The sequence below is a fragment of the Oryzias melastigma genome, linkage group LG7, assembly GCF_002922805.2.
Source record: "Oryzias melastigma strain HK-1 linkage group LG7, ASM292280v2, whole genome shotgun sequence".
NCBI classification, from domain to species: Eukaryota; Metazoa; Chordata; class Actinopteri; order Beloniformes; family Adrianichthyidae; genus Oryzias; species Oryzias melastigma.
This window is the reverse complement of record NC_050518.1, coordinates 24,639,501-24,653,101: the sequence shown is the minus strand read 5'-3', so window position 1 is coordinate 24,653,101 and position 13,601 is coordinate 24,639,501. Positions and strand designations below refer to the sequence as shown.

The following is a 13,601-nucleotide window of genomic DNA, read 5'->3' as shown; positions in this document are numbered from 1 at the left end:
AGCCAAAACAGCTAGCATGTAGCTCAAATATTAGCTAAACTTCAAAATAGCCTAAATAATTTTAGTAAATTCCAAAATAGTCCAAAAAGCTGCAGAAAGCAAGTTTTTAAAAGATTAAAACTGTAACTTTTTAACATAATCCTGAATCACAAAAAGTCAGGAATATTATTCCAGAATAAATCGACTTAAACCTTAAATAACTTTCTATATTTTACTCTCCATAAAAATATATTTTGTCAAAATTATACAAGTTAAAAATAAGCTCAAGATAACATCGGGTCATTAATAACAATAAAATAAAATGATCGGCCGGATCCGGCCCCCGGGCCTTGACTTTAACATGTACTTTTACACTATAGTGATCCTGTTTCTCTTTCTTATTCCTTATTTACTCTTCTCTATGTTTTTTTATTTGTAAAATCTCAATCACACTTTCAGCAAATTTCTGAAATCTTGTTATGAAAACGTTCAGCTTGTTCGGAACTTTCCTGCTTTTACTTTTGAAATTTGTACATTTTACAGATTTTAAGATTTTACGCAAATTGTGATTGTTTTTAAACCCTATTGAAAATGAATGAGAATTTAATTTTTCAAATTATAGAAAATTCTGCAATTTATGCAATTAAAACCATTCATTATGCTCAGGAGATTCATACTTGTACTTTTGGCATCGTTAAATTTGATGCACTTTGTGAAAATTTACGCATGTTTTGACCGTTTTAAACAATTTGTGTGATTTGTTTTCACATAATAACCCTAGCCTCGTTCCCCCTGAGGCGTTCCCCTTCGCTTCAGACATTCTGTGCTAAACAAACTCTAACTTCATGCCGTTTGAGAGCTGAAAACTTCAGAAAGGAGTGGAAAGTGGCTCTTTGAGCCTTGGACTGTAAAGGTATTGGGAAAAAAAATCTGTTTTTCAGGTTAGATCTGATTAAAAATGAAAAAGATTTAGGGTCAAAGTTCTACCAGAAGAATGTCATCATTTTGCCTCTTAGAACCCATTTTTTTTTGCTTTTTCTTCTTTTATTTTGTAGAAAATGTTTCTCATGATTTTGTTGCGTTGACTCGTCATTTCAAACTAAATGAAAGTTTTTGTCCACTTCAGCCAAAACATTTGATCTAGTTATTGATTGATTTGATTTGATCTGCAGCTTTTCTGGCTCTTCAGACATTTAATGAAATTACTTCAAATCTTCAGGACGATTTCTTCTTAAACTTCCTGAACGGAGGATTCGTCAGCTTCTTGAGTGAAGAACCAAACAGCTCCTGAGAGCCGCTGCTGCTCCAATAATAACTAAATGAAATAGTTCCAGCAGGAATCTGGTTATCAGACGACCTTCAGAGCCGAGAGGAGTTCAAGCAGCTGCTTTCAGCAACGTGCACGGACCCCCACGAGCACACACCACACAATCAGAGATTCTTCCCTTTTATTCAGCTGCAGGATTACAGGCGGCTCCACAATAAATAAGAGAAAACCTTTGCAGGTCATCACACGCACGCACACACGCACACACACACACAGAAGCTGTACAACAAGGACATTGAGTTAAAAGTGCACACGTTTGTGAGAGGACACATCAGCCGTGCATGAGCACGTGCACCAGCAGGTCAGAGGGTCGGCGGCGTGCTCCTCTCCTCATCGTCTCCTTCGTCCTGCAGCGCTCGGCTTCATAAACTCCCTCCAGGACGGTTCTCTGAGGTGGGGGGGGGTCTGCACGTCACATGCTTAGAGTCCATCTCTCTATTGGACGGGGGCGCTCCGCACCCCCCACTGGGCAGAGAGCCGCATTTTCCTGGTGGGGGGGTCCCTCCTGGTGCTGTTGGTTCCCTGCAGCTTCATCAGCTTTCTCTGGAACACGGTCTGGAACTGCAGAAGCAGAGAGTCAGGCCGGCTCACAACCATCTTCATCATCATCATCACAGTCCCCTACCATGTGAGAGGTGGTGCTGCTGCTTGCAGTGGTGGTGGGGGTGGTGGGGGTGGTGGTCTGCACCGGGCTCTTGGCTTTGGCGCAGTACATCTCCAGATCCTGCAGCTCGCAGCCAGGAGGCCGGCAGCAGTGGTCCACTATGCCCCGCCCTCTGGGTCTGGAACCGTACCCGGACCAGGAGCCCTTACCTGCAGGGACAGACAGACACCAGCCGTCACCAGGACAGCCCGTCCCCAACATGCAGCAACAACGACACGCTTTACTGTTCATGCATCAAATACCAGATGCATTTAAAGGGTCACCAAACAGGAGGTGGAGGCTGACTCCGCCCACAGCCGAAATGTGAAAATCCAGTCAGAGGGGCGGGGCTGAGGAACAGGGCTGCTATCATTACTGGAGCTGCAGGTCATAAGATGGGACTGAAACTGTTTGACCAATCATTAAATTCAACTGTAAAACCTCAATTCAACCTGTAGGGGGCAACACTCAGATGGTTTTAAATCTCCAGGGTTCTGATGAGTTCTGATGGAAGTGGATGTGTGCTCGTTTAGACGTACATCAGTGCCCCCCCGTCAGAACTGGAAACCCAACAGGTAAACCTCAAACGAGCCTTTTTAGCAGAGAAAAACCTTTCTTCTGTGAGTCTGACATGCACTTCCTGTGGAAATGTGTGTGAAAGTTGCAAATGCTGAAACTGGATCAAGAACGTTCTGCTAGCTTAAACATAACAGGCTAAGCTAGCTCAGAGGTCTACAACCTTCAGCTCTGAAAGAGTCATCCAGGTTGATTCCTCACAGCGTACAAACCAGTAGAGCCACAAAGTCTTCATTCACCCTTTAGAAACATAAAACACTGATTTGTATTTATGCTTTTGTTACTATTATTCATTTTCCATTAATTAAACATAAAAATTAAAAGAAAAACAGATTTTTTTAACTTTTGACAGAAGTTTACATGAGACATTTCAAAATAAAAGACACGCTGCTACATGTGATCATCTCAGTGCAGCAAAAGTAATAAGTGTAATGTTAGCAGTGATTAAATAAAAATACAGTTTATTTTACTGTTGTTGGTGCATTTCTGCCACAAATGTAAATCTAACAAACCAAAATAAAGTCCAAACTAATTAAGTGACTCATCTCATGTTTTTCAAAAACACTTAAAACTCTTTCATTTTTCAAAAATAGAAAATCTGCTTTATAATCCGGTCCGCTTTAATTTTGGTTGTGTTTATTGACATCCATCGTTTTTTATTGTACAGGATGAGAGGCACAAAAATGGGTCAAAATGTTGTAGTTCGAGTTGTGATCACTTCTAAGTTCACAGTTACTTTTTTACAAGCTTTTTAATTTTTATTCAGTAGAAGAATCACAATAGAAGGGTAAAAGAGTCATATTGGAGGGCTAAAAGAGTCATAGTGGAGGGGTAAAAGAGTCAGAGTGGAGGGGTAAAAGAGCCACAATGGAGGGGTAAAAGAGTCATAGTGAAGGGGTAAAAGAGTCATGATGGAGGGGTAAAAGAGTCACAATGGAGGGGTAAAAGAGTCATAGTGAAGGGGTAAAAGAGTCATAGTGAAGGGGTAAAAGAGTCATAATGGAGGGGTAAAAGAGTCATGATGGAGGGGTAAAAGAGTCATGATGGAGGGGTAAAAGAGTCATAATGGAGGGGTAAAAGAGTCACAGTGGAGGGGTAAAAGAGTCAGAGTGGAGGGGTAAAAGAGTCATAATGGAGGGGTAAAAGAGTCACAATGGAGGGGTAAAAGAGTCACAATGGAGGGGTAAAAGAGTCATAATGGAGGGGTAAAAGAGTCAGAGTGGAGGGGTAAAAGAGTCACAGTGGAGGGGTAAAAGAGTCAGAGTGGAGGGGTAAAAGAGTCACAATGGAGGGGTAAAAGAGTCACAGTGGAGGGGTAAAAGAGTCATAATGAACGGGTAAAAGAGCCACCTGTGGCTCCGGAGCTGCAGGTTGCTGACCCCTGACCTCGCTAAAGAAAGTCACATTTATAAACAGACAAATGTTACAGCAGAGCTCAGAGAACCGTTCCACTGCCTGCACTGATGCTGAGTCATGTCTGTCCAACTGTTACCGGGCAGATTACCTCCTCCTAACCGGCTCCAGCTGCCTGTGATGTCATGAAGTTCACCTCCTGTTTAGCTTTGACCTTTGACCTGTACTCTGACCAGACGATGCTGCTTCCCATCAGCATCTCTCTGAGCAGGAGGTGAGACAGCAGTGGAGATGACTTCTGTCGTCACCGCCGCTCTGAGCGCGCTCTGTTTGCTGACTTCCAGAAGCTGATAGAGCGGCCTTGACTCGGAGGCATGGAGGTGAAAGGGCCCAGAAATCCTCCTGCTGCGTCCAGAAGTAACATGAGAGCTTCAGAGGCGGCGCATGGCGTCGAGGTCAGCTGGTTTTGTTGTGGGCGTAGCCGCCCGATAACACGCCGCAGCGTTTTCAAGATGGCCGTGAGAATATCTGTTAAACATCTGTGTCAGTGCAGGAACCTTCAGGATATCAGAGTCTGCAGATTATTACCATCAGCAGCAACAACTCTGCATCTCTGCTGCAGCCTGAAGTCCTCTCAAGAGGATCCTTCACCACGTCCATGTGGTCTGCCACCGGACCCCAATCGGGTCTGAATGTATTTACACTAATCTGATCCAGATCACATACTGTAAATGTTTCAGTGAAATCATGAGATTGTTAATATCATACATGGATTCTCTAAAGGAGAAGTTCTAACATAAATGTTCAGATCATTCATCCATCCATCTTCTTGGCCGCTTCTTCCCTTTCGGGGTCGCGGGGTGCCGGAGCCTATCCCGGCTACTGATGGGCGAAGGCGGGGTACACCCTGGACAGGTCCCAAGTCTGTCTCAGGGCCTCAATCACACACCCATTCACACCTAGGGGGAATTTTGAGTCACCAATTAACCTATGAAGCATGTTTTTGGACGGTGGGAGGAAGCCGGAGTCCCTGGTGAAAACCCACGCATGCACGGGGAGAACATGCAAACTCCACACAGAAAGGTCCCAGCCGGGATTCGAACCGGGGCCTTCTCGCTGTGAGGCGAGAGTGCTAACCACTGCGCCACCGTGCAGCCTGTTCAGATCATTAACATCGTAAACACTGTTCTGCTAACGCACTATAGCATTACACCTCATTCCAGAGGAAGACAGTATTTGGGAAAAAACAATGTTTTAGACCACAAATCGTTACTTTAAAAACTATTTCCTTAAAAGAGTTTAGAAAATTCATATAAAGATGTTCATTTAGTTAGGAATGTATGTTTAGATCGACCGAGCGTTAGCATTAGCCGTCTTATGGGAAATCCCACTAAACGTTAGCATCAAGCTAGCAGACTTTGGCATTATGTGCTAGATTGATTTATATTTTTCATGAATCGATTATTGATCTATTAAGTTTAAATTGATTCAAATTGATTATTCGATTTATTCAACCCTATGAAACATAAAAAGGTCAACGTGCAGAAGCAAACAAACAGCAAAAGCAACAAGAAAATAAACCAAATACCTCAGAGTTTGTTTAATTTAACCCGTTCCCAACGACCTTATAATTCATATTGTGTGAATATTTGTTTTTTCATTTTTTTTGTATATGTAATTATTGGACTGAATTGTTTAATTGCTTCCTCAAGATTATTCTCTCATAACCTGCACCAAAACACTTCTTTCCTTCGTTTTTGTTCTAAATTTATTGGTTTTGAAAATTTCTTGTCCTTTTATGCTGTAATTGCACTTTATTTTTTTCAAACTTTTTTAGTAAGGTTATATTTTAGTCTTTCATGATCTGCCAAATACACAAGTTTGAGAGGGAATGATGGACTAAGTCGTTAAATTTGAATTTTTTCAGCTTTATAAACAGATGGGTCCAATAGTTACTCCCGGTGATTCTTATTGCTCGTTTCTGTTATATAAATATGAAGTTTGTTGATTTCTTATTCGCATTTCCCCAAATGTAACAATTCAATGAATTATATAACCATTTGACCTTAGAAAACAGTGCTTTTGCTATCTTTGTTTTTATGTAGTTGATATGTGATTTCCAGATTATTTTTTCATCTATGAATATTCCTTCACTTGTTTGGTTTGAAAACCTGCAATTTCAAAAGAAATATTAGCTTTCATCTTATGATTACTAAATATCAATCACTCTGATCTTCCTCTCTGAGTGCTGCAGTCCTGGTGAGTGTTGCTGACGTCACTGCTCAGACTCTCGTTTGTGATGATCCACAGCTGTGATGCAGAGCGCGAAAACACGTCGGTCCCCCTCAGCCTTCAGAACTCACCGATGTAGATGCCTCGGTCTCCGCACACGAACAGCAGATCACTGAGCAGCTCAGAGCCGCAGCGCAGTCTGGCCGCCTCCACCGAGAGCGCGGGGCCCCACAGGCTCAGGCTGGACAGAAACACGCAGACCTGGACCCCGAGCACCTGGAGGGCAGCAGACACACCTGTTACACCAGGGGGTCAAACTCATCGCACGAGGGCTCAAAATCCAAAACACGCCTTAGGTCGCGGGTCGGACAGGATAAACATTTATTGAACACTCTAAAACTACATTTTTAAAACTTTAAAACTGTAACTTTTTAGTATGAGCTAGAATAAATAGTGATAATGCTAATGTGAATGCTATACGCTGCATTTGGCCACTGAAGATGCTGAAATTGATAACTGAAAACGCTGAAGCTGATAGCCAGCTAAAATATTAGCTAAATGCCAAATTAGCCTAAAAAACTTAGGTTAGCCAAAACAGTTAGCATGTAGCTGGAATATTTGCTAAAAAAACGTAATAAATATTGAAATAGTTAAAAAAGCAAGCAGAATACCAATTTTTTTTAACTTTTTTAAACTTTAAAACCGTAACTTTTTAACATAATTCTGAATAATAAAAAGGCAGGAATATTATTCCAGAATAAATCAACTTGAACCTCAAATAACTTTCAATATTTTACTCTCTATTTTTTCAAAATTATACAAGTTAGAAATGAGCGCAAGATAACATCGGGTCATTAATAACAATAAAATAAAATGAGGGCCAGATGGTATTACCCGGAGGGCCGGATCCGGCCCCTGGGCCTCGACTTTGACACATGTGCGGTACACAGACCCTCGTCTACACCAGCTCCCCCTCTCCATCTATGCTCTTTAAAACCTCTGTGGACCAAAGTCTCCTGCAGCTTCTATCATGAAAGATCTTTGTGTTTCTCTGGACAAATACAGATTATTCTCAGTCTGAAAACTGTAACAGCAACTCATGAAATGTTTTGTTTGGGACCAAAGATCAGGTCAAAACAGTTTCTGAGTTTCCCTGCAGATGGAAAAGATTCACAACAGAAGATGGATCCTCTGTCACTGAGGTGGGGTCAGAAGACTGTGGTTTTTGATGAGAACAGGTGAGAACAGGTGAGAACAGGTGAGAACAGGTGTGATGTAAGAATTTAAAGCTTCTAGAACAAGGAAAGCCAGACAGATGCATCATTTGTGATTGACCATTAACCCTGCAGTGATTCTTCTTCTTAACACAACTCCATTTTAAATGAGTCACATTGTGTTAACTTTTTAAAATCATGCACACACGGGGAGAACCGAGGTTTGGTTTTCAGTCTCCTGCATGTTCCATTAGAGTTTCAGTTAAAGATTCAGACTTTACAGTTCATCTCTGCGTTAGTGTGTCGGCGCGGTTTGGGGTAAGATAGCTGTAAAAAAAACGCTTTCATGAACACAAAGTCGTATTCATAAATACAAAATTGTGCACCAATTAATAAAAAATATGAACACAACATTTAGTTTTATGTTTAAAATGTCTCTTTTAGGATATGACTTTGTTTTGAATATGAATTTTTCCAGTTAACAAACATGTTTGTAAAGAGACATTTTAAACATAAAACTAAATGTTGTGTTCATATTTTCTCTGCAAAGTTGTGTACAAAATATTAATTTGTGCACAGTTTTGTACTTATGAATACATTTCTTTTTTTGGGGGGGAGGGGGGGGGACACAACCTAACAGATCCGTCAACAGGATCAGCATCTGCTGCAGCTGGAGGGACCAGAGTTTGAGTAATGAAGAGCCAGAGATCCGTCTCAGACGTTCCTACAGAACTGATGTGAAGGTTCGATGGAGTTTCTTTCACATCGAAGCCACAAGGACCTAAATCAGCCGTGGAGGCTTCAGAGGAGAGTTTAAACTCCTTTATTACAACTTCATAAACTCTGAGCCGAGCTTCGATTCTGTGGAAACAGGACAACGTTTTCATTCTTGATATGTTTGAATGACAGTTTTAGGAAATAATCAGAAAAAATGATCCACTATTGGTGAAGGAGAAGTCCATCCTGGACACTTCACCCGTCTGTAGCAACGCCATACAAAGAAAAACGACTGGACACATCCGTCCATCATCCATCCGTCCATCATCCATCCATCCGCAGAACCTACTGAATCCCTTTCAGGGAGCCAACCCAGCTGCAAAGGAGGGTACACCTGAACAGGTGACCAGTCTGTTGCACTCCATGCATGAGGTCCCAGGCGGGATTTGAACCAAGACATTTACACTGAGGGGAAAGGGCTAACCACTGCACCACTGGAACAAACGTTTTCAGACATTAAACAATATATTCTGAGGTCCGGTCCGGCCTGCTCACAGAAGTGTTGCCCCGACAGAACCAACCGCAGTGACTCCACATCCTCTTCAGTCTGAAGCCGGTCGGAGGAGAACCGGAGCTTACCTGGAGAGTGGGAGGCCAGGCAGGGAGGGGGCACGACGGGGGCATCCTGTCCGAGTGCAGGGTTTCAGCGGGCCTGCGGTCTTATAGAGCCGGGGGGGAGGTCCGCCGCAGAGAGGAGACTCCTCCCTCCAGTCAGATCCTTCACTGCATCACGCTCACAACACAACGCTGGAACCACACGGCGATCCGAGTCGGAACCAGAACCTGCTGCTGCTCCAAGTCTGAGTCCAAACATCCTTTGTTCGCCCTGACGGCTCCTTTGGTTCTGCAGCCAACCAGAGAACCGCTGCGTCCAGGCTGACCCGGAGAACAAAAACTTTAAAAAATACGATAAAAAGAGGAAAGACTGAAAAAAAAACAGAGTTTCCAAAAGTGATATTTATTGCCATGAAGCACCAGTTACAACAGAGACATGGTCCACTCAACACAAATGTCTAATGCAGTAAAACTGTCAGGTACTCCTCATGCAGAAGGCCCGTCAGTCAAACACATTTTAAACTCACAAGATTGAAGTCTTTAACTCGTATCTTCAGTCTTCCTCTGGAGTTCAGCTTACTGGATCTCTGCTGCCCCCAGGAGGCCAACGTCGGAGCTTCAGACGACGCAGAGGTCAACCGGGTCAACTCCAGAACTCTAAGGCCCGTTTTTGGATGATTTCCAGAACATTCGAACAACTTTGAGACTGAAGTGTTTATGAAGTTTGTGATTTAAAATTAGTTCTTTTAAACGTCATTGAACTGAAGGTTCTGTTTGTCTGATGTGTATCAACTGTTACCACAAACATCTCCTTTACATCTTCAAACGGGTTTTCTTATATTTAACGTTCAGTTGTTGCTTTGAATGTTTACAGTTCTAGCCGGTTCTGGTCGGAGCTCAGGGTCCAGACAGCAGGTTGTTGAGAGCGGCTTCGTCCTCCAGGTAGCGGGCCCTCATCTGAGCGATCCTCTCCTCCTCCTCCAGCTCTCCAAAGTCAAACTGCAGCCGCAGAGCAGCGGCGCCAGCTGGAGCGCCGACCGGAGCGCCGGCCGGAGCGCCAGCCGGAGCGCCAGCCGGAGCGCCGACCGGAGCACCAGGCGGAGTGCCAGCGGCCTCCTTCCAGCAGCGGATCTGCTCACCGCCATGGTCAGTCTGCTCGCCGGAGGCGGCGGCCTCCGAGTCCTTCTGCTTCTCATACGCTGGCGAGGAGCTGGCCCCGCCCCCTCCCTGAGTTTCCTGAACAGCACCACCCTCCAGCCCGGCCCGCTCCATCCTGACCCGCTTCACAATGCAGCTGTCAGGGGAAGCAGCCTCCCTCCTGGGAGCGGCGCCGCTCTTCCTCAGGGGGGGCCGGACCCCCCCCAGGGAGGCCCTCTCAGTCACCTTGTCCTGTAAACAGCAGAACATCAGCTCATAGATGGAGACCTTTATGTGAAGATGAAGGAGTGTTTGGTGGCAGGCCAGCAGAAACCAGGAGGGAGGAGCTCTGCGGGTCACGACCAATCACTGACAGGGTTCCTACGTGTCTCTACGTGTTAAATTTAAGACTTTTTAAGACCAAAATCCTAGTCGGTAACAGAGTAACGTAATGAACTACAGTTAAAATTTTAGTAATTAAATTACAATTATTAGATTATCCAAAACCTTCATTACACACATTGTGGTTCAGTGAAATAATCCGTGACTCATAAACCAAATTTTCAAATTAAAAGCTTTAAAGACTTCTTTAGGCCCCGGCAGGAACCGTGACGAAGCTCGTCAGCTTCATTTTACAGGTTGATCTGTGGAACTTGGAGGTCTCAGACCTTCAAAATCCTTCAAAAGTTTTCTTTCCTTGAAGCAGAACCTCTTTAGAGAACCTCAGAACCAGAACCAATCACAGCTCTAGCTAACGTCACATACGGCTGAAGGCGGAGCTTACCGTCACTCGGCTGTCAGCTGATAACGATGGAGGGGTGGAGCTCCTCTTCTGCTGCTTCTGGCTCAGCCCAGTCTTTCTGATGCACAGGTAGATCCGCCCCCGGTAGATGACCAGGGCGGTCTGGTTGGTGGAGGGGGCGGAGCCCTGAGGGAGTTGGCGGCTGTGGGGTCTTTGTGTGATGTCCTTCAGCACCTCCAGAGCGACCCGGTTGGAGGACACGAAGGACATCTTCAGGGGAGTCGACCTGGTTCCACACCGCATCAACGTGCGCACTCCTTCTGTCTGCCCCCTCCCTGTGGGCGGAGCCAAATTCCGGCCTTTTTTGCTGACGAACGCCGGGCAGATCCACGTGACGGTGGCCAAGTCTGCGGATCTCCTGGAGGGGTCGCAGTCGGGGCGGGGCAGCCCCATCCTCTTCAGCACAGAGGGGGGTAAACTCCGCACTGGGATGGTCTGCACCGCCGCGTCCTCAGGGATGAAGATCTGCCACTCCTGACAGACGCTCATGGTCACCTGAGGAGCACCGACGGGATCCCAATAAATACACCAGGTGAGGGTCATTCATCGGGTAATCAGAAAGACTGAAGGCCTTAATATTTATTCATGAATCACATTTAAATAACCAGCCAAAACATTAACTAAATACCAAATTAAAACTGAGTAACAAACTTAGGTTAGATAAAACAGTTAGCATGTAGCTGAAATATTAGCCAAACTCCAAAACAGCCTAAAAAATGTTAGTAAATGCTAAAATAGTCCAATAAGCTGCAGAATGACACATTTTAAAACTGTAACTTTTCAACATAATTATGAATAATAAAAAGGCAGGAATATTATTCCAGAATAAATCAACTGAAAACCTTAAATAACCTTAAATATTTTACTCTCCATAAAAATATATTTTGTCAAAATTATACAAGTTAGAAATAAGCTCAAGATAACATGGGGTCATTAATAACAATAAAATGATCTGGAGGGCCGGATAGAATTACACAGAGGGCCGGATAGAATTACCTGGAGGGCCGGATCCAGCAGCCCGATGGAGCCGTCATCAGAACTTTTGTTTTCAGGTTTGTTTCTTATGACTGTCAGCATCTCTGCTTTCGTGGAGTAATAGTGCAATTGTGTTGATGTGTTTTTGTGCTAACAATTTACACTTCTGAGTTAACACTTTATAAAATAAAACATTCAGACGATGGAAATGAAGGAGCAGTTTCTCTTTTTGTTCAAAAGCTCCATATTGTCATCAAATTTACCTATTGAAAGATTGTGATTAATGGTGATGAATCAAAACACAAAAGTGTGAATCATCTTGTCTTTTTTTTATTGATTGACAGCCGGAATTAAAAACAAACGTTCTGAGTGTAGTTTGTGATTTTGTGATTAATCACAAATAATAAGTGGTCGGCAAATACTGTAACATAATAATAATAATAATAATAATAATAATAGTCACGATTTTTTTCACAAAAGGTCACCCCCCCTAAACACTTTTTTAAAGCTTTATTTATAAACAACATATAAAGCAAACGTGGGATATATAAAATAAATAAAAATACCAATGTTTGCAGACATTAATATATAATATATATACACATCACATAAAAAGGTCATGAGCTGTAGTTTGTTTTTACAAACAATAATATAAATTGTTTTAGTGGAAATTGTCTTTTTTGTTTTCATTGGTTTGATCATATAATCATATTCTTTTGTTTCACCCATTAAATACTTTCACTAACAGGTTTTTTTTTCTTTTTCGTGACGTTTTTGTTGACGAGGAGGGCGAGACCCCCCCAGCACCCCCCGGAAGAACTACGACCTACAGAGTTCACACAGAACGCGGTTCTGGTTCTGTTGATCTAACTTTCAAACTACATCAAAAACACACAGAAATAATCCAGTGTCTGTATACAGTCAGCGGACCCGCTGGGCTCGGACCACCAGCCTACTCCCGGAAGACAGAACCGGGTCGTGTCTCTATTGTGAACGGAACCACAGAAACATGTTCGGTCCGACGAGCCCTAAATGTGAGTTTAACGGAGCAAACAGACAAACAGAGGTTCGTACCGTGGAGTTCGGCGCGGTTCTGTCGGGTATCCGGGTCTATCAGCTGGTCGTTCTTCTTCGTCTGTCCGAGTCTGAGGCGGAAAGCGGCGCTTTGAAGACTCTCCACTGCCCCCTGCTGGACGCGGAGGGGAAACTCTAGACCCGTGGTTTCAGAACTATAAATCAAACAATCGGATAAAAAAATATATCATTCTGTTAGAAACATTATTAAATGCCAGATTTATAAAATAATTTCAACTTCTTCTAGTTTTACCCTATTCAAAATAAAATGACATTTTATGTTTTAACTTTACTTGGACAATGGTGAACCTCTAAAAAATATTGAGTGCAAATTGGTTATAATAAAACAGAAGTCTTTACCGTCATAACATCCAGTTCTGCTTTCATTTTGAGTTAAGAAAAGACTCCTTTACATAAAATCAGAATAAAAATGGCTTCAGAAACACCATGAACGACATGACAGACATCAGTGTGAAAACAGTGAAGACAGACGGATCCTTCCTGGTCGGTGTGCTGGTTTGTGTTTCTCCTGTATCTCCTCCAACAGGACAGCAGGGATAGGTGGGTGGTGTGAGGCGGAGGTCAGCTGAAGTTTTGGGTGAGGGTGTCCAGGGTCAGAGGTCAGGCCTGTTCTTCCTCTGCAGCCTGTCTTCAATATTCAGCTGTGCAGATGCCGGCTGTCTGTGGTGTTTGTGGAATGAGCCACTGTAGTGGTGGTCAAGTAACACTCCTTCCATTTAGTGTTTACACTTCAACCCTACAGAACATTCTGGTGAGGAATCTGCACGACACGCTGAGGTAAAACGAGAATGTTTCAGACGGTGATAAAGAGGAGACGATGCAGAAACAAGCAAACATTATCTGGGGGACAAACACAGAGAGTGAGCGATGAATCAGAGGAACAGGTTAGAAAACGGATTATTGAGCAAAGACAGAGAATAAACGGAATGAAAATCT

The 13,601-nt window shown here is 43.4% G+C and overlaps 2 protein-coding genes across 3 annotated transcripts; both read right to left on the bottom strand.

Annotated features, from left to right (window-relative positions):
• Nucleotides 1–1,012: 1,012 nt before the first annotated feature.
• Nucleotides 1,013–8,725, bottom strand: LOC112158927 (insulin-like growth factor I, juvenile form). Its single transcript, XM_024292634.2, has 4 exons — nucleotides 8,681–8,725; nucleotides 6,242–6,386; nucleotides 1,932–2,119; nucleotides 1,013–1,867 (listed from the first exon to the last, which is right to left on the bottom strand). Exons 1-4 carry the CDS (start codon nucleotides 8,723–8,725, stop codon nucleotides 1,742–1,744), a joined length of 504 nt encoding a protein of 167 aa, XP_024148402.1. The 3' UTR covers nucleotides 1,013–1,741.
• A 313-nt stretch (nucleotides 8,726–9,038) lies between these two features.
• LOC112158920 lies at nucleotides 9,039–12,797 on the bottom strand. Of its 2 annotated transcripts, XM_024292622.2 has the most exons (4): nucleotides 12,645–12,797; nucleotides 10,578–11,090; nucleotides 9,719–10,045; nucleotides 9,039–9,682 (listed from the first exon to the last, which is right to left on the bottom strand). In XM_024292622.2, the coding sequence occupies exons 2-4, from the start codon at nucleotides 11,082–11,084 to the stop codon at nucleotides 9,554–9,556; spliced, it is 963 nt and encodes a 320-aa protein (XP_024148390.1). In that variant the 5' UTR covers nucleotides 11,085–11,090; nucleotides 12,645–12,797; the 3' UTR covers nucleotides 9,039–9,553. The 2 variants fall into 2 exon arrangements, with proteins under 2 accessions (XP_024148390.1, XP_024148389.1); XM_024292621.2 differs by having other exon boundaries at nucleotides 9,039–10,045.
• Nucleotides 12,798–13,601: the final 804 nt, after the last annotated feature.

What these genes read in the sequence shown, in the direction of transcription:
- LOC112158920 (XM_024292621.2), bottom strand. Translation starts at nt 11,084, where the DNA reads ATGAGCGTCTGTCAGGAGTGGCAGATCTTCATCCCTGAGGACGCGGCG. An exon ending in CAGCTGACAGCCGAGTGACG is followed by an intron (nt 10,046 to 10,577) that starts GTAAGCTCCGCC and finishes TGCTGTTTACAG; the next exon opens with GACAAGGTGACTGAGAGGGC.
- LOC112158927 (XM_024292634.2), bottom strand. Translation starts at nt 8,725, where the DNA reads ATGCCCCCGTCGTGCCCCCTCCCTGCCTGGCCTCCCACTCTCCAG. An exon ending in CCTGGCCTCCCACTCTCCAG is followed by an intron (nt 6,387 to 8,680) that starts GTAAGCTCCGGT and finishes GCTGCCCTCCAG; the next exon opens with GTGCTCGGGGTCCAGGTCTG. An exon ending in GCAGCACCACCTCTCACATG is followed by an intron (nt 1,868 to 1,931) that starts GTAGGGGACTGT and finishes CTGCTTCTGCAG; the next exon opens with TTCCAGACCGTGTTCCAGAG.